We start from the raw sequence: 18428 nt of genomic DNA, 5'->3' as shown, positions 1-18428 counted from the left end.
GGGGCGGCCCGGGGGGGCCGGGAGCAGCCTGGGCTGCTGCGGGTCCCGAGGGCTGGCGGCAGCCGGGGCTCTGGTTTCGTTCGCCACGCCTGGGCGGGAGGGGCAGGCAGGAGCCACGTGCGAGGGCCATTTTGTTCGGTGCGCGTGGGAAGCGTTCCCGGCTCGGCTGCTCCGGGCCCGCGCTTGGGATGGAGGCGGGGACGGGCAGGGTGCGACGCGAGACCTGCCCGGCACAGCCGGGTGGTTGCCGGGTCCCCTCGCCGGGCACGGGTGTTGTGCCCTCCCTGTTCCCAGCCTGGCTCCCCGGGCGGGCTGCGCGGGGCTGTCCCCGCTGCTCCCGCTGCTCCCGCGGGAGGCACGGCCCGAGCGGCAGGAAAGCCGCGGGGGGCCCGGCGTCCCGCGCGAGGAAGCCCGGTCTGGCGTGCGAGGCTGTGCGGGCCTCGCGGTAGGCTCGGGCCCCGCGGGGCTGGCCCTCCCGGGAGGGGCGGGGCGGTGCCGGGCGCGGGGCGGTGCCGGGCGCGGGGCGGTGCGGGATGGCGGCGGCGCGGAGAGCCGGGGCGGCCGATCCCCGCGCGGGCTTCAGGCGGGCGGAGCCGGGCCCCGCCGTGCCGCAGGGGCTGCTGCGGGCGGCCCGGAAGAGCGGGCAGCTGAACCTGTCGGGCCGGAGCCTGGGCGAGGGTGAGAGCGGCAGCCGGAGCCTCTCCCTGCGGGCGGAGGGCGCTGCGGGCCCGCCCCGCACCGCCCCGCACCGCGGCCGGGTGCGCTGCCGGGGAGGGAGGGAGGGAGGGAGCCCGGGGGGGCTTCCGCCGAGGCCCGGGCGCTGCGGGGAGCCCCGCAGCTGCGGGGACGGCGCCGGGTGTGCGGGGCTCAGCGTGGCCCCGGGTGTGCGGGGCTCGGCGCTGCCAGCCGGGCAGGAACGAGCCGCGGGGAGCCCTGGCAGTGAGTGCTTCCTGCCGTCTGTCCGCAGCCCGGCTGCGCTCTGGCTGCTGATGGCGGATTTCCGTCAGCTGCGGTGTTGCCGGCTCTGGATAACCAGACTGTCCGTCTGCGCCTACGCGTTGAAAGCGCTAGTGACGGTGGGAGCTTGAAAGTCCGTGTCAGGAGGGCTCAGGGGTGTGTGTGTGTGCGCAGTGCCTCAGCACGTGTGGCGGATAAACCTGGACGCTCCCGAGGAGGCTGCTCAGAACCTCTCCTTCGGCGCCGCGGACCGCTGGTGGGAGCAGGCGGACCTGACCAAGCTGATCCTCGCCTCCAACCAGCTGCGGAGCCTGTCAGAGGACGTGCAGCTCCTGCCCGCGCTCACTGTTCTGGATGTGAGTGCAGAGATCCTGCTGTGCTTTGTGAGATGGGTGTGCAGGCTCGGCACGGGTGCATTCGCAGAATGAAGAACGGATTGTTAGAGGTCACTGGCAGCTAGCATGCCAGCTTCTGTGCTGGTAGTGGGCACTGCTCTGTGGAAAGATGCTGGCTTGTGTCACCACAGGGTGGGCAGCAGGAGCAGGGCAGGGATCGTGCCCCTGTGCTGGGCACTGCTGAGGCTGCACCTCGAGTCCTGGGGGCAGGGCAGGGCCCCTCAGGACAAGCAGGACATGGAGGGGCTGGAGCGTGTCCAGAGAAGGGCAAGGGAGCTGGGGAAGGGGCTGGAGCACAAGTCCTAGAGGAGCAGCTGAGGGAGCTGGGGGTGTCCAGCCTGGAGACCAGGAGGTGAGGGGAGACCTGCTGGCTCTGCAGCTGCCTGAGAGGAGGTTGGAGCCAGGGGGGTCGGGCTCTGCTCCCCAGGAACAAGGGATGGGACAAGAGGAAAAGGCCTCAAGTTGTGCCAGGGGAGGTGAAGATTGGATCTTGGGAACAATTTCTGCATGGAAAGGGCTGTCAGGCCCTGGCTCAGGCTGCCCAGGACAGGGGTGGAGTCCCCATCCCTGGAGAGGTTTCCAAGCCCTGGAGATGGTGCTGAGGGACATGGGGCAGGGGTGGCCTTGGCAGGGCTGGGGGAACAGTTGGACTTGATGCTCTTAAAGGTCTTTTCCAACCCAAACAATTCCATGACTTTAAAAGATCTGGAAAGTTTTATTATGGACACTGATGGAAGACCTACTACTGGATGCAACCTCCTTTCCTGCACTCTTCCCTCCCTTCGAGACCAATCTCTCAGCATTTACTGTCAATTCAGTAGGATTCTGACAGACTGGCAGTGTCAGTGCTGCTGTAATTTCCCTCAGGTCTGTTCATACCTGTTACTTTTATGCAAAGTTATTGGGTGTATTAGATTAGCTTTGTTTCTGGGGTCGGGAAAGAAAACTTACAAGGTACAAATCAGTAACTATTCTAAAACCTGTGTTTTCCAGGTGCATGATAATCAACTGACATCACTTCCTTCTGCTTTAGGGCAATTAGAAAATCTTCAGAAACTTGATGTCAGGTCAGTACATGTTACAACACTGGAATAAGGGAAATATTGCAGGGACTGTCACAGTGTGAAGAAGAAATGGCAGTTTATAACATTTTCTGTCAGAAAATTCATTTCAGATTATTCACTGGAGAATATATTGAGTATATTGAGAATTGTAAGTTTTGGATCAAAACTGATGGTCTGTCAAAATTACTTTCATGGATACTGAAAGTCACAGTCGTGCTTAGAAGGTGAAAACCGTGGGATTTTGAACAATCACACAGAAACATTATCTACATTCGTGTGCCTCAGACTGGCAATTTTGTTTTAAAGGGACCAAAATGCTTTTTCTCATGAATAATGTAGACTGGAAATGACAGTACAGATCTTGTTCCTGCTGGAAAGTTCATATTCTTCTGTTTACTGGGGTAATTTTGTCAATTTTTGACAAGGAGAAGGAGGGTGTGGAGCCTGTGTGTTGTGAGCTGCGGAAACCAAAAGAGTATGAGATGGATAGTGTCAGACCTAACGGAGTGTTCTTCATGCAGCTGTGCCCTCAAAACTGCTCTGTCAGTTGTTTTCTCCTTTGTGTTCCATGTTTTATCCCCAGCCACAACAGACTGACAAGCATCCCTGAAGAGCTGCTGCAGTTGTCCCGTCTGAGGAGCCTCCTTCTTCATCACAATGAGCTGAGCCACTTGCCGGATGGATTTGGACAGCTGGTCAATCTGGAAGAATTAGTAAAGTGCAATTTTTAAAAATATATTTGTTAGGGCAGATTTACCCACATGCTGCTGCTGCTCATTAAAACCCCATGGCTTGGGTGGCAGGACTTCTTGAATATTCTAATGACTTCAGTAGGTTGTCAGTTGCTACATGATGGGGTTTTTGTTGTCTGAAGCAAGTTTTGCTCTTGTTTGGCCACTTGTTTTAAGAGAAATCAAATCCCTTGTCACCTTCCAGTCATGGGAGACTTGCTTCTTCCACTCACGTTTCTAGTAGGTAGATCCTGAAGAAGCCAGCCTTCTAATTGTGATGTTCTGCCAGTAATTAACTTTGCAGTAGCAGCACTCCTGGGATATTTTAAACAATGCTATTTTTAATATCTCTCTCTCTCCTTTTTTAATCTCCAGGATGTGTCCAACAACCATCTCACAGACATTCCAACAAGTTTTGCTTTGCTCATTAACTTAGTGCGACTCAATTTGGCTTCTAATCAACTGAAGAACCTGCCTGCAGATATCAGTGCCATGAAAAGTAAATGAGTGTCCTGAGATTATTGCTACATGTTGTATGCTCAGTTCTGTAGTCATGTTCAGAAATGTAGGGCATATGATTCAGGATTTTAAAAATACATCCTTAAAGAGTTATTTCTTCTCAGTTCAGAATGATTTTCAAAACCAGCTGCAGCTACTGCCTGTCAAACTAGAGGCCTCTTCTGGTCCCTGTGTCTTGATAAATGGGACACAGAATGATCAGAAACATGTAAGGATTAGTATTCTTCTGCTTAGAAGTTGTTAGCCTTAAGACTGCAATAAGCAATTTGGTTGTTTTTTGTTTCTTTATTATCTATTTTAAGTGGCAAATAAAACATAAATGAGAGTTGAAATTATGGGAGAGAAAACCCCCGTAAATTAGGAAGTGATAAAGCTGCATTCTAATATTTGGATGTTAAATACCAAGCTGACTAGTGGCTGATAAGGAATGCAGATGTTACTGGCTGGGGCAGCTCTGCAGGAGCAGGTGGCAGACTGCCAGCCTTTATAAATGCTGCAGAAATGACCTGCAGGTCTTTCTGGAGGGGTCTGCAATTTTAGACCCTTCCTTGTTCCCTCCAGCCCCTTACTCCAGAGCAGAGCTGGCACCTGGCAGTGTCACTGAAGGTGTTCCAGAATGTCCTGAAAAGCAGATGCCTTGTTTTTGGGAATGTTGATGCCAACCGATCTGATCCGTTCCCAAAATTGTTCTTATGTTTATTTTAAAAACAGAGATACTTTATGCTTCTGTAGAAAACTATTTCCTGTAGAAAACTACTTTTACTTTCTCTTATTTTTCTGTTTGTCATTTTACACCCTTACTTTTATAGGCCTAAGACAACTAGACTGTACTAAAAACTACCTGGAAACTGTACCTTCTAAATTAGCAACTATGGCATCTTTGGAACAACTTTACCTGAGAAAAAATAAGTTACGTTCCTTACCAGAATTTCCCTCCTGCAAATTACTGAAGGTGAGGTTTGAAATGGTTGGCACACTCTAAACGTATTTGCTGTAAACTCTTAAAATAACAGCTGTTGCTTTAGAAACAAACATCTGTGAATGGCTGTGATCAAAAGTTGGTGATTACGTGTGTGGGACTCGATTTATTACACCCCATTTGCAGTTACTTTTTGCTGTCCACACGGATCAATATTCAGGTCATTTGGGAGACAAATTTGCAGCAGTCCTCTGCAGATGGGGAAAATCAATATTTAGAAGAGGGATGACTGAAAAACTAGATCTAGCCTTGCCCGCAACAGTTATTTTTATCTCTTAAGTACATTTTCTGAATAAAATTACTTTGCTAATTTTTTTCTTTGTAAATGCAAATACAGTAGACTTATTTTTTTTTCCTTTTAGCATAGTCAAATCTTGCAGGTATTTGGTAGCCTTAATTCCTGGTATGTATTGAATTGAGGACTGCCTGCCTCAGCATATCAGATGTTGTTTATTAAACTAGCAGAAAAATTCCTGGGCGGGTTGAATGCCTGTGTCTGAGTGTTGTTCCAGTGACCAAATCCATCAAAGAACACAGATACCTTCTTAGTTCTGCATAGCTCTGAACTCAGCAGTGAAAATCCCAAGCCATGTCAGCATTTGCTGACAAAATCCGTGTTGCTGTGTGTTCAGTGTCTCAGTGTGTCCAGCAGCATGCCTAGTTTTTCCTTCAGAAGTGAAACATTTCCAACAGGGAGATGGAGAGCTGCCCTCTCAACTTCCTCTTATCTTGGAATTTAGGACAATCTGGACAAGTTGACAAGTGTTTGAAGCAAATTTGTTCCTGGCTTGGAAATGGAACTGAAAGCTTGAGGGTTCTGTGGTGGTTTCAGAAGAGCTGAGCTCAGACTCCTCATATCTTTGGGTCCTTGGAGGCTTTGAAGTGTCATATGCAGATGAAAGGGACCTGAGATCTATATTTTCTCCATTACATTGAGTGTTTTTGCTGATGACATGATTGAGGGGATTAGTATGTTATAAAGTAATTTTGCTAGAATAATAGAATTGTGGGTGGTCTTTGTTTCCCTAGGAGTTACATGCTGGTGAAAATCAGATTGAAATATTGAATGCAGAGAGTCTGAAGCATCTGAATTCCCTCTCTGTGCTGGAACTGAGAGACAACAAGATAAAATCAGTTCCTGATGAGATTACTCTGCTGCAGAAGCTGGAGAGACTTGACCTTGCCAACAATGATATCAGTAGGTAATATTAAAACCTGCATTGTGTCTGTGATGGGGCTTGGCTGCTGACATCCAGTGACAACTAATTCTGCAGCTCATGTATTTCACTTGGTGAAATGTAATTAAAGAAGGACTCAGTCATAAAATGAAGGAACCCTTCCTGCATTGTGTAATTGCTGTGAGCCAGCTGGGCCTTTCTTTAATATGTTCTATATCTTTTTAGTTAAGCCTGAGCTTTAGAATCCCAGGCCATTGACAAACCATTGCACGTTCTTCAGGAGCTGCTTTGAGAGGAGTTGTTTCCATTTGCAGGTTGCCTTACACCTTGGGGAACCTGCCTCAGCTGAAATTCCTGGCATTGGAGGGGAATCCTCTCAGAGCCATTCGCAGAGACCTGCTGGAGGTGAGCACCCCAGGCAGGGGAGGAGGGGGGGTTGTGTGGCACATGCAGCTTAGCCAGATTGTGCAACCAAAGCTGGAACAAAATTAGAAAACATCCAGATTTCCAGTAGCCTGTGCAAATTCATGATTTTGGACATGGAGAGTTACTGGAACACTGAACAGTCAGCTTCCTTGGCAAATTGTAAATTTCTTCTCTAAAGCTTAATTGGTTTAGATCTTTTTAAAGAGAAGATTAGGTTTATTTGAACATTTTTTTCCTTCCTCTTGGAACTGGCTAGCTGGATAAAAAGCTGAAAATGTGGAGCCTGAGGCATTGACATGGGATTGGAAATTTTCAGCTAGAATAAATAAACAAAATCGCAAATAAGCAAGTTCAGAAGCTGCTGCTAAGAGGGTTTCCTATTCAAAGAGGCTGATTCTATGGGAAGCATTGGGTGACTGTCACAGTCAGCAGAGCTGTGGGCCCTGCCTGGGACTGTCCTTCATTGTCACACAGCTTTGGAAACCCTGGCTGGTGAATGCTTACTGGCTTTTGCTTTTTTTTAAAGAAGGGCACCCAGGAACTCCTGAAATACCTACGAAGCAGAATCCAAGGTAAGTTGCTCTATTGCACTGCATTTTAAAGAGAATCTTTCTAAGAAATTCAATTAGAGTAGAATCTACAGAGGGCAGCTCATTAAATCCAGGTTCCTCCAGTTGTCCTCCAATAACTGAGTTTTCTTTCCTCATCAGTTTGTTCTCCTATTTCAGTGTTGCTTCTTTTTCATACTCCATGAGGTTGGACTGAGTAACAAACACTCCTTAGTGAGGATTGTAATTTAGAAAAATAAATATAAGTGGTTTTCCCCTGCTCCCTCTATGCATTTTGCATGAGGAGTTCCAGCAGCTTTTTTCTTTTGCCACTGAGCATCATGAGAAGTTTATGCGAGGGCTGCTTCTTCTTGAGCTTGCCATCTGCCTGCTGGCTTGGTCACTACATTGTGGCCAAGAGCAGGTGATATTTTGCAAAGGTATCATGTGTTATTCATTAATGTAAGACCATGGGCAGTCCCAGAGGGTACACACAGGGAAAAGCCTGCCTTAAAGTCCTGATGATGCCAGGAACTCTGCCTCTTAGCTGGCTCAGAACATAAAAAAGTTTTGGGGGAGAAAGTAACTGATTCCTAACATTATTCTAATCCTGTTAGAGTTTGTCTTCCTGCTGTCTAATAGTCTTGATCCCAACATTCCCTATAGAAATAACTAAAAAGTCATACAGCAGAAAATGAAATATCTCAAGGGGATAAATACTCTGCCTCAGTGCTGGATGTGGTTTTGCAGCATCCTCTCTTGGATTCAGAGCTCTGCCTCTGGGGGTTAAAAAGCACCAAGGTGATTGATTCTGTATCACATTTCTCTGACAGATCTGGTACTTCAGGCATTTTTTTAATTTATTTTTTTCCTCTTTGTTCTGTATTTTCTAAAGAAAATAGACATGACAGTTGATTTATCATTGTGACTTGCGTGCTGGGAAGATGAAATCCTTTCAAAACAGGGCTTCAGTTTTACATCTTCAGCAGTCTTCATCTTTCCTAAATTTTAAAACCTAAAGCAGGCAAAATGACTGAGTGCACTGGCCATGTTAAATATAATACTAGGATATGATTATTCTGCACTTAAATGGCATAGAAGGAGCCTTGTTAATCTATGCAAACAATTTTTATGGAAAATGGCATGTGTGTATTTTCCTTTTTAAATGGGTTTTCTCTCCATCTGCCAGAGGATGGCAGCATTCATTAGGCTACTGCAGCATGTAAAATTGCTTCAAAATGTCAGATTTCATGCAAATCTGACCGAGCACTAACTTGACAGAAATTAATTGAATGCTGGAGTGCATACTCAGGCTCATCTGGTGAGCTGTAATAGATAAAACAGTTGTGGATAATAAAATCAGCTTCATGTCTTACTTGTTCAGCAACACTTGCTCTGTCCATTCTGGCATCCAAGTTGGGGCTAAATCAGTAGCTGTCCTGTTTCTGTAGAGATTTAAACTGGGGAAAGTCCTCTTGTTTAGGTTGGTTTTGACCCTTTTGCCCTTCCTTAATAACAGGATAACTAATTGTGGTCAGACACAATTGTTAGTACTTACTCATGAATGCTACAGAATTTCCCTAGAGGTTTGTTCCATTTCTTTCAGCTCTTTCATGTGGATTGTAGGTATAAATCAAAAGGAGCTCTAAAGAGGGGCATGTGCTGAAAGTTTATAAACATGAGTGTTTTAGCTAAAGTTATGGTCAGATCTGCTGCTCTGGGGATAGGTGATCTGGATCATCATTTCTAGCACAAATTTCATGGCTCTGGTGCTTCCTCACCTATGTTTCAAAACCCAAGTTAAGCCCTCTCCTTCCCAACCTCCCCCCAAAAAAAACCCAAAACCAACCAGAAAGCCAAGAGCACAAAATACTCTTACTAGAAAATTCTTGAAATAATCTGACTCAGATGATCTGCAGTCGAGCCAGAACACAAGGAGTTCAAAAGGGTGGGATGGCAGGTGACCAGGGACACCAGACCTCTCCACCGGGGTCACTCAGAGCAGCAGGTCTGCCTGGAGTTTGTGTGGCTCTTCACACGTGTTCACTCCAGATGATGTGACCAGCCCAAATGGAGAGCCTCCTGTGACTGCCATGACTCTTCCCAGCGAGTCCAGGGTTAACATGCATGCCATAACTTCCCTGAAATTACTGGAATACAGGTATGTGGTGTGAAATGCTGCCTGTTGTTGTCACAACACTTCCCTATGTTTTGCCTTTGGTTGGTTGGTTGGTTTATTTGGTCCCCTTCGTGATATCTACCAAACCATCTGCAAACCCTGCTGTGTTTGTACGTTTCTCACTTGAATTTGTGTGCTCAGGAGCTGGCAGATTTGAATTGCAGGAGTTTTTAAGTGTTTGTTTGTATCACCGGAGTGTGTCATTACTCTGCAGTAACATTCCTTTTAACTCACTGGGCTGCTTAATACCCTCAGGTGCTCTTAGTACCTCATAAACTTCAGTAAGTCTCTCTTCAGGCGTTTTCTGACTAACCAGCAGTGTCACTGGTTAGGTTGGGAAAGGGGAAGCAAGCCTGATGGGTGAAGTGCAGAGTCCTGCTGAGAGCTGGAACATGGAAAGGACCCCCCTGGTGACAGGGCTTGGGGTGGCTTTGGTCACCACCAATGTCCAGATGCTCGAAAGGGAGGAGTTTACCCCAGCTGCACCTCACTGGCCTGGAGGTGGCTTCTGAGCTGAGAGGGGGAGATGTGTTCAGTGCCAGCCTTGCTGTGCTTTGGGGCCCAACAGGCACCATTCAGGTGGGAGCTGAGGCAGGGACACCACTCAGCTCTGACCAGTTCTCAGGCAAGATGAGAGTCCCAGAGGGAAACAGCTGTCACCCCAAAGCCCTGAGCATGGGCAGGGATTGGCAGCTCACTGGTTAGCAGTCCTTCAAGGACTTCAGATGTTAGATATTTATATAGCTATTCCACTATTCATCTTGTTCTGAAAGGAGAAAACATCTCGTTAATAAATAGGAAATGATGAACTTGTTCATGTTACTCAGCTGAATGATTTTCACTGCTCAGTGAGAAACAGGCAGCTGTGGTTCCTGATGAAATGTTCCAAGCAGTCAGAAGCCATCCTGTCACCACGGTCAACTTCAGCAAAAACCAGCTGAGTCAAGTTCCCCCAAGGTACTTCTCTAAAGGTCTTTCTCTGTTTGTTACTTTATTTTCTGCTCTTGTTCCTCAGCACCTTGTGTGTTTCCTCAGCAAGTGTATTTGCACTTGGTGCCATGTCTGTGTGTACAGATGGATGGAAGTGTCATTGAGAGGCTGAACACTGCACTTGCATTTTGTCTGAGGAGCAGGCAGGTGGGTTCCTTGGCTGGGAGGAGGATGCAGCAAAGAGAAGCTTGGCCAGTCAGTGGTGCTCTCATAACATGTTGTTTATCATCTTCCTTGGCTGAGCCTTGTTGAGTTGAGTGAGTGGAGACTGGTGTGACTTCTCATCATAATGAAGTGCTGTACTCAGCCACAGTGTGGGATTGTTCTCTCTGCAGTGCAGTCTATTCCCATAGGGAGATAATCTGTGTGGATTCACCACTTCACTGGGTGATAGCTTGGAACTAGAGCTGAGGTCCTGTTTAAAACTGATTTCTTCACATAGCATAATTATGGGGGGTTTTTATGGAACCCTGAACAATTTCCTTGCCTCTTGATAGGTTTTGTGTCCCATCATCTAGCATTTGATGTTATTGCACTTGTTAATTCATCCACAGTCAAGGAAGAGCTTTCTGGTGACACAGATGGGAATAGTCTTTTGTGTCAGGAGGAAGGTTACTGCATCTCTGGTAGCCTCCCAAAAATCATGAAAGCTGATTTTTGAGAATACTACCACATTTGTGGGGTTAACCTAGTTCCATTCTTGGACCCAGGTGTGCAGAACATTTAACCTTTGTCACATAGAACTTGAGGAGGTGTTACCTCTTTCTCATAGGGAAAAAAAAAAAATCTCTTTTCAGTACAATTTGTGGAAAATCAGTGTAGGGAGGTAATGGTTGTGCCCCGTGTGCTTGTCCTGTGTGGGAGCTGTTTATTCCCAGGGGAGGCAAGTATGGGTGTGCAGCTGCTGGGTGCCACAGGGTTCAGTGCCAATCCAGGTAGGAGAGATGAGTGTGTTCTCATTTAACTCCCTTCTGTTATTAGGGCTGAAATGGAGCTTCTGTCCTAGGGATTCAATACCTAACTTGGTGAGCTTGTAAACATTTGACATCAAAGCTTCTTTATTATAATATTCTTTTGCAAGAAGCAGCACGTGCTGCCTCCCTGAAGCCTGGTACAGCAGATCAGTGGAACAGAAGCAAAAGATGGAAATAAAAGAAGAATCTCCCTCTTTTTGTTTGATTGCTAAAGAAGGTGGGCAGGGTCTTTTTGTTACAGCACTCATGGGGCAGGGGGTGGCAGTGGTGGTCACCTGTGCCATCGTTTCTGAAAGACCTCAGCTGTGTTTCAGTGAGTAGCCTTTTGCAGGACAATTTGTTCTCCTGCTAGAAAGGAGCTGTGTCTGTACATCAAGTGTAAGACTCCAGGCCAGGCAGCTGTCACAGGTGAGGTTTCCATTACTGTCACTCCACAAAATTGCTTCTGAAATGTCAAGAAAGAGATTTGCAGAATAAAGCAGGTTGGTTGTTGGTTTTTTTTTTTCCCACAGTAACTTAGAAAATAGATTGCAAACATGAGCTTACATAATAAAAGTTTATTCCTGTTGGGTTTCAGGATTGTGGAGCTGAAAGACTGGGTTTGTGATGTCAACCTTGGCTTCAACAAATTATCATCCATTTCCTTGGAGCTTTGCATGCTCCATAAATTGACACATTTGGATATCAGGTTTGTGTTGGACTTCCTTTCTGGGGAACTGAATTTCATGGCTTCTGAAAGCAGCCATCTGTGAGAGTGGAAGGGCAGGACTGAAATCATTTCTCATTTCTCCAAATGCCTCCGTGGCAGCTGAATGAGTGACAGATTGGAAATAGCAAGTGGCCTGGATTTAGGCATTGGTTACAGGAAAAGAGAAAAAACCAAGTTAAAGTGTCATGCCCCGGGGAGGGCAGCCCAGGGAGATTCAGATTGGACCTCAAGGGGTCCTGGGTTGCCCTCCCTGGGTTGTGACACTAGTGGAGGAGCTCTGAGACCTGCTGTCATGAAAGGCCCTGCCTCAGTCATGAAAGGCTCTTGGAGATCAGTTGCTGTTTAAAAACACCCCAACCTCACCCTGCCAAAGAAACCACGCCAGAAGATCCTGGAGGTAGGACAGGGAGGGTCCAAACCCTGTTGTCCTATGGGGTGGTTGTGTGAGGAGTGTGGAGGGAGTGGGAGGGTGAGCAACAGCATGGCCAGGGAGGTGGTGGAGGTGCTCTAGGGCTTGGACCAGGTGAGCTCCAGAGGTCCCTGCCAACCTGTGACATGTGACCAACGTGCTGCTGATGGAGGAGTTAGGCTGAAGGCTGCAGAAATAGAAAATGATATGAGAGGGATGAGGGAACGAGGCTGAATATCAGTGATGAAGAACTTGGGTCCAAGTCTGGGCATCTTTTAGTGAGTGGTCTTTATTGCCCTGTGATGGCTCTTTGTGTCACACTCAGGAAGAACCTTGTTTGTCCTTGCAAGCCCCCATTTCCCTTGCGTTTAAGAAGCTTCTGAATGGCTTCCTGCTGTGAGGAGCCCTAGGTCAGAGTGGCCATAAACCAGTTTGTTTCAGCACTGGGATACCAGGTGACATGAATTTTGAAGAGGTTTGGAGTTCTCCTTCTTACTCACTTTGGCACCAAGATCTGGGCAGATCCATGAGCTTCCCTCTGAAACCCACCCCGCTTGGGGTTGTGGGATGCTTGGAAATATTTAGGAATCTTTAGAGGACAGACCTTTAAATCTCCTGCTGGCAGGAATGACAATGCAAACCTGGCTTGCCTCAGCAAGCATGTGTGCTTGAGCATGGTCTTGACCATTTATGAAGCAGTTAATTGGTTTAGCCAGCACGTTGGCACTGATGGGGATGTGTTTTGTGTCTGGATTTTGAACTAAAACTTCCTATAAGTTGGTGATGAATTATTTGTCTTTTTTTGATATACAGAAATAATTTTTTGACATCTTTACCTGAGGAAATGGAGTCCCTGGCAAGACTGCAAATAATAAATCTTTCTTTTAACAGGTGAGCAACTATTTAGATTTATATATATATATATATATATATATATAAGAGTACAATAATGAAAAGAACTAGGCTGAATTCAGTATGATTTTCCTGTGACAAAGGAGTGAGGAGGCACTTGACCAGCTGGCTGATTGTAAAGGCTGCTGAGTCTTTGAATGCCCCATTTCTGACTGTCCCTGCTTTGTCTCCTGTTCCTTGAAGGTTTAAAGTGTTTCCCTGTGTCCTGTATCGTATCCTGACACTGGAGACCATCCTGCTGAGTAACAACCAGGTTGGGTCCATAGACCCTCTGCAGCTAAAGAAGATGGACAAGCTTGGAACACTGGACCTTCAGAACAACGACCTCCTCCAGGTGCCACCAGAACTTGGAAACTGTGAAAATCTCAGGTGTGTGTTTTAATTGGTGACCTGTTTTATAAAGACGTGTTCTGACTGATTCCTTTAGGGCATGTTTTGTCTGAGGAAAATATGCTAATGAGCAGGATATTTGGTTGTAGCTCTCAGAGCACTACAAGGGTCTCTCACCATTTGTAAAACAAAGCAATTTCTTCTGTATTTTCTCAGTATTGTGGAGGGTTGGGGGAGTTATTTCATGATTTATAAAAAACCAGGAAAGTTTAAATTGGTTTGTGTAAATCTGATGGTGGAGCTGAGGCCTGTCACCCTGTGTCTGTGTACAACAAATGGCTGGTCCCTGCTGTGCTTTTTCCCCTTTGAGGACACTTCCCAGGGGGGGACTTCAAACATAGAACATGCAGCACCAGCCCATGCAAAAGCCCCCTGAGATTTGTGTGCCACAGGAGAGTGGGCTGGTGGCTGAGCTGGAAAGTGGAGAGTTATGATTTAACCTGGATTTCCCTTGGATTGAGCCATTTCTGTGTTTCACAAGTTCTTTTTCTCACTCTTCCTTGTGGCAGATTCTTGCTGAAGAAGCGTGTGTGTGTGTGTGTGTGTGCCTACAACAAGATAGCACCACTGATCAATTAGCATACATCAACATTCGGATGTCTCTAAAGGAGATAAGTTAGTGTGAACTGGGGAAACAGAAAATAAAATTCTTGTAGTAGAAGAGAAGAGGCATTCCTTAGGAGTTTCCAGGTTCACAGCTGCCTGTGCAGTGCATGGCTGCAGGGAGTGACTCCAGCTCTGTGTTCCAGGACCCTGCTGTTGGAAGGAAACCCGTTCCGCACGCCCCGGGCAGCCATCCTGGCCAAGGGAACAGCTGCAGTGCTGGAGTACCTGAGAAGCAGAATTCCTGCCTGACACCACAGACTTGGCAGCCCCGGGAGCCAAAGTCCAGGCCGAGTGTTGCCCTCTGGTACCTCTGCCTCCCCCCTGCTCTGTCTGTTTGTTCTGCCCGTGCCACACAGCATTGCTCACACAGAGTTTGCACCTCAGACAGAACTCACCTGTGGAATGTTTTCCCTCAAGGTTGCATGTTTCAAGTGCATTTTTTAAATTCCACACTATCTGTTTACACTTTTTTTTGTAACAAAGAATGCCACGGATAGCTGCCTTCAGAAATCCTGGCAATGATTTTTCTACAGTTAAGCTGTTTTTTTACAAGAATTGTCAACATCCAAGTATTTGAGCAAAAGGCAGAAGTAAACCCTTTGCTTTTTTGTAGTGTCCTGTGAGGTGTTTCCCCCTGCAGTGCTGCCTCAGAACTGGGCTGCTGGTCTGTGTGGAGCCCCTGAGCTGTGGTGATGATAAGGTCAGTGTGAGATGGGCTGTGGAGCTGCCCAGGGCTCCCATGGAAGGAAGCAAAATGTGGGTGATGGTGGTGGCTGCACTGAAACAATAAATGGTTCCTGTTGGTTGTATGGTTTGGGTCTCTTTAAGCTTACTCTAGAATTGTTTGCTAGCCAGTAACATTTAGATACTTCTGTGTTAGTATTTAAACACCCTTCCACCTCCTCAAAAGTGATCCCCACATGAATAACAGTGATGCATGAGGGATGGGGTTCATGGATGAAGGGAAGGGCTGCACCTGCTGCCTGGCCTGGGCAGCTAAAATCAGAACAAGACAAAGCTTTCAAGTAGAAGACATCCCTGCTGAGCTGGAGGAACAGAATCATGGTCCTGACCTCTCTTCTGTTCCTCTAGTCCACGTGGCACTTGTGCCCATCCACAGACTCCAGCACACTCAGCTTTCCTGGCAGGATTGCAGCCCCTCCATGGCCTGGGGCTTGGGCAGAGGGAGCTGCTAAGTTTTCAAGTCTGTCTCTGGTGCATCTGGTAATGAAAAGGAGTGTTTCCCTCCAACAGCTGCTGCTTTGCTGGTAGGTGCAGCCAACATGGGACAGCACTGATGAGCAAGTGTCCAAACCAACCATCTCATGTCCAGAACCCCTGGAAACCTCAGCTCCTTTCCAGTAGTAAAAGATGACAAAAAGTTTACAATAAGGTGACGCTTTTATTATTTATACAATAGACTTTTTAATTTTTTGTTTTAAATGTTATTCAAAACACTTTTTTTTTTTCTTTTTTTTTAAATACTGAAAAAGTTGGGTACATCAAAGCCTAAAAATGGCTCTGCTGTACACTGCACAGCATTGGTTGGGTCCCTGTCCTGGCTTGATGTAGAGAAGCAGCTGCAAAATGCATCCCAACACCATCTGCACCTCACGGGGGCAAGTGGCATGAACAGAAAATGAAACTGGAAAGGACACAACCTGCGTGTGCAAATTAACTGACAATAGAATTGATTGCACTGAATCAATAGATTTAAAATATAATTTTGAAGTACCTTTTTTTTTTCTTTTCTTTTGCACATAAAATGAAGCAGCTTTCAAGTTCAGTAAGTCTTTATACTGCAAAAAACATTAAGTACATTCACAATCTATGTTAATAAAGTAGTAAATATTTCTTCATTCAGCTTTATTTACATGAATACTGTAATTAAACTGAAAAGTACAGTTAGTCATCTGTAATATAGCAATCTTTTAACACATACAAAAAAATGACCATTTTCCTGTATATAATTTAAGCTCAAAATCACAATTATCTCAAAATATTAATTACAATACAGCCATCTCCATCATAATTAAACATGTCTTTTATAAAATGGTAAAATTGTTTACTAAAGAAGGAAGCTGTTGGTTCTGAACTGGATACAGTACTCAGGAGTAGAAAACAAGGGTGGGCTGGGGGCTGTGGGGGCAGAGCCCCCCGGGTGCCCCGAGGCAGAGACGGCCCCAGTGGCAGCGACGGAGCCTCGTGTGCTGGGGGCTGTGGCTGGGGGGCTGCAGCGAGGGCCTTACGAGGGCTGGGGGGGGGGGTCTTACACAATGTTCACCTCCCGAACGGTGCTGGGGTTGTCCAGGAAGAGGCCTGGCAAAAGGCTGTTTTTAAATTTAGTTGCTAAAGAGGACCCGTCTCACCTGCGTGGGTCCCAAGCGCTGGGTCGAGCGGTGCCACTCGTGAGGCCCGTCCTCACACAGCCCCACACCCAAGGTGTCCAAAACAAACAAACAAACAAACGACAAACAAACAACAAACCAAACCACCAAGTCAGTCCTATCCTAGCCAAACTACTGGCCTGAAAGTTGTATCATGAGGGTGAGTTCCTCCAACACCTCCCACCGCCCGGAGTCGGAGCTGGGCGGCTGAGGGTGCTGCTGGCAAGGGCAGGTCTGGGGGCAGAGGGTGGGGGAGCAGCCAGGCTGGGAGGACACCCTGCAGCCCATGGGCAGGGAGCTCACACTGCAGAGGAACCTCGGTGCTAAGTGTAAAAAAAAAATAAATAAAAAATCACAGCAGGGAGAAGCTCTGCCAAGGGAGGCAGTGACTCCCCAGCCACAGCTGGGGCTGATCCTCTCCTGTGCCTAGGAGGAGTGGTGGGACCTGGACACCTGTGCCAACGCCTGGGTCTGTTCTGCAGGGCTCACCTGGCTGCCCTGGAGAGGGGAGCCCTGCAGCAGAATGCTGCCCCTCTTCCCCTTCCCAGGCAGGTCCTGGGAATGACCCCAGCCGAGCAGGGGGACACGTATGGGTTGCCATTTCATTCCCTCCTTGCATTTACTGTTGCATATATCTCCATCAGATATATACATATATACACACACAGCTATAAATAAGCATTTTTTTGATTGCATAAGGTAATGAGCTGCTATATTACAAGCCAGAGAAGTTGAACCAAGGAATGTCTTTACATTCAAAGTGCTCCCCAGCAACAGCAGATGAAGCTCCTGAATGGTCCAGCCTGGGATTTTTGGCTCATGATGATTAGTGGTGTTCTGTGCCATGAGTGCTCTCCCTTTTAGGGTGTTCCTAGAGAAGCTAAACATATGGCTATTACAGCAAGTCTGCCAAGGTCAGCTCATTCCTGCTCAGAAAAGAAAAAACAAAACACCAACCCTTCTAACCACCTCAGCAGTCCGAGTGTTCCCCATGGATCATGGGGAATGGAAACGGATCATGGCAATGGCTGCACTGTCAGGGCCTCTCCCCTGGCTTTGCTCCCAGCTGTCACTGACACCAGCCTTGTCCTGCCCCAGTCCCTGCCAGCACACCCTGCCCCAGGACAGAGCCCACTGCCATGGACACTGCAGACATGGACGTGTTAAAAATACCTTGGAAACCATCAGCCCAGGTTGTGAACCGGTCGCTGCTCTGAACCACTGGCTCCTCAGCATCCCAGTTTGCCAACCCCCCCAACAAAACCTGCAAGCTGTCAGGGGGAAAACAGGGAAACTACTGAGACTGGAGCATCCTGCAGGCTTCCTGCTCTTCACCTCCTGCTCAAAATCAGAAAAGCATAAACGATGTTGGAAGTAGTTTGTTTTCCTCATTTATTTTTTTTTTCCTTTCCCTGTATCTCATCCCCCTGAAGAGCTCCTGGGATCAAGACTTGAGGAAAGCAAATGGGCAGAGGAGGCCCCACAGCAGGACCCTGGTCAGGGCAGCTCTGGCACCAACCCCGAGCTCCGGGGCACTTGGTGTAAAACGAGGGTCCCAGGCTTCCTTTTGCAATCCAGCCCTTCCCTGAGGATGGCTGGTGGTTATTGCATGGAAACACTGAGCAAAGGCGAGCAGAGCGTTGGCTGCAGCACAGCAGGGAAACTGGCAGGCAGAGCTGCCCTGTGGGAGGGACACACTTGCCATGGAATAATATTAATAAAAACATTAAATATAATCATGGTGTGCAGAGCCTGGACACCCCCTGGAGCCCAAACCTGCAGAGCAGGTTGTTCATGTCTGTGCCTGGGAGGTGACAGGAGACCTTCCAGGAAAGACAAAAGGTGCAAGTTATTTTGAAGGGCTAATGTAGAAATCCTAAGGTGTGCCATTAAAGGAACTGTAATTGCCCATAGTACTAGTGCTAGCTAATCATGATCTCAGTCAATTTGAATAAAAATAATGCTAAAAATGAAATATTTTGTATTTTGGGGGGCAGTGAGGGGTTGATGTTTAAGCTTCACTACTGCATGGTTCAGCTGGGAGCCCAGACTCTCCCCTCCAAGCCCTTTTTTGG

At 47.3% G+C, this 18428-nt stretch overlaps 1 protein-coding gene across 7 annotated transcripts; it reads left to right on the top strand.

The window, feature by feature from the left end:
* The first annotated feature begins 489 nt into the window (after positions 1 to 489).
* LRRC40 (leucine rich repeat containing 40) lies at positions 490 to 15717 on the top strand. 7 transcript variants are annotated; one of them, XR_007890118.1, is made up of 17 exons: positions 510 to 678; positions 1132 to 1313; positions 2346 to 2419; positions 3000 to 3129; positions 3523 to 3646; positions 4476 to 4618; positions 5675 to 5847; positions 6138 to 6228; positions 6776 to 6821; positions 8850 to 8958; positions 9826 to 9933; positions 11518 to 11628; positions 12872 to 12949; positions 13154 to 13339; positions 14110 to 14666; positions 15221 to 15359; positions 15506 to 15717. XR_007890118.1 is itself a non-coding variant. In XM_051625648.1 (15 exons), the coding sequence occupies exons 1-15, from the start codon at positions 534 to 536 to the stop codon at positions 14213 to 14215; spliced, it is 1806 nt and encodes a 601-aa protein (XP_051481608.1). In that variant the 5' UTR covers positions 490 to 533; the 3' UTR covers positions 14216 to 14775. The 7 variants fall into 7 exon arrangements, 2 of the variants coding, with proteins under 2 accessions (XP_051481608.1, XP_051481609.1); XR_007890116.1 differs by having other exon boundaries at positions 15460 to 15717; XR_007890117.1 differs by having other exon boundaries at positions 15239 to 15717.
* Positions 15718 to 18428: the final 2711 nt, after the last annotated feature.

This window comes from Apus apus, chromosome 7, assembly GCF_020740795.1.
Source record: "Apus apus isolate bApuApu2 chromosome 7, bApuApu2.pri.cur, whole genome shotgun sequence".
Classification (NCBI taxonomy): Eukaryota; Metazoa; Chordata; class Aves; order Apodiformes; family Apodidae; genus Apus; species Apus apus.
This window is presented reverse-complemented; position numbering and strand designations above follow the sequence as displayed.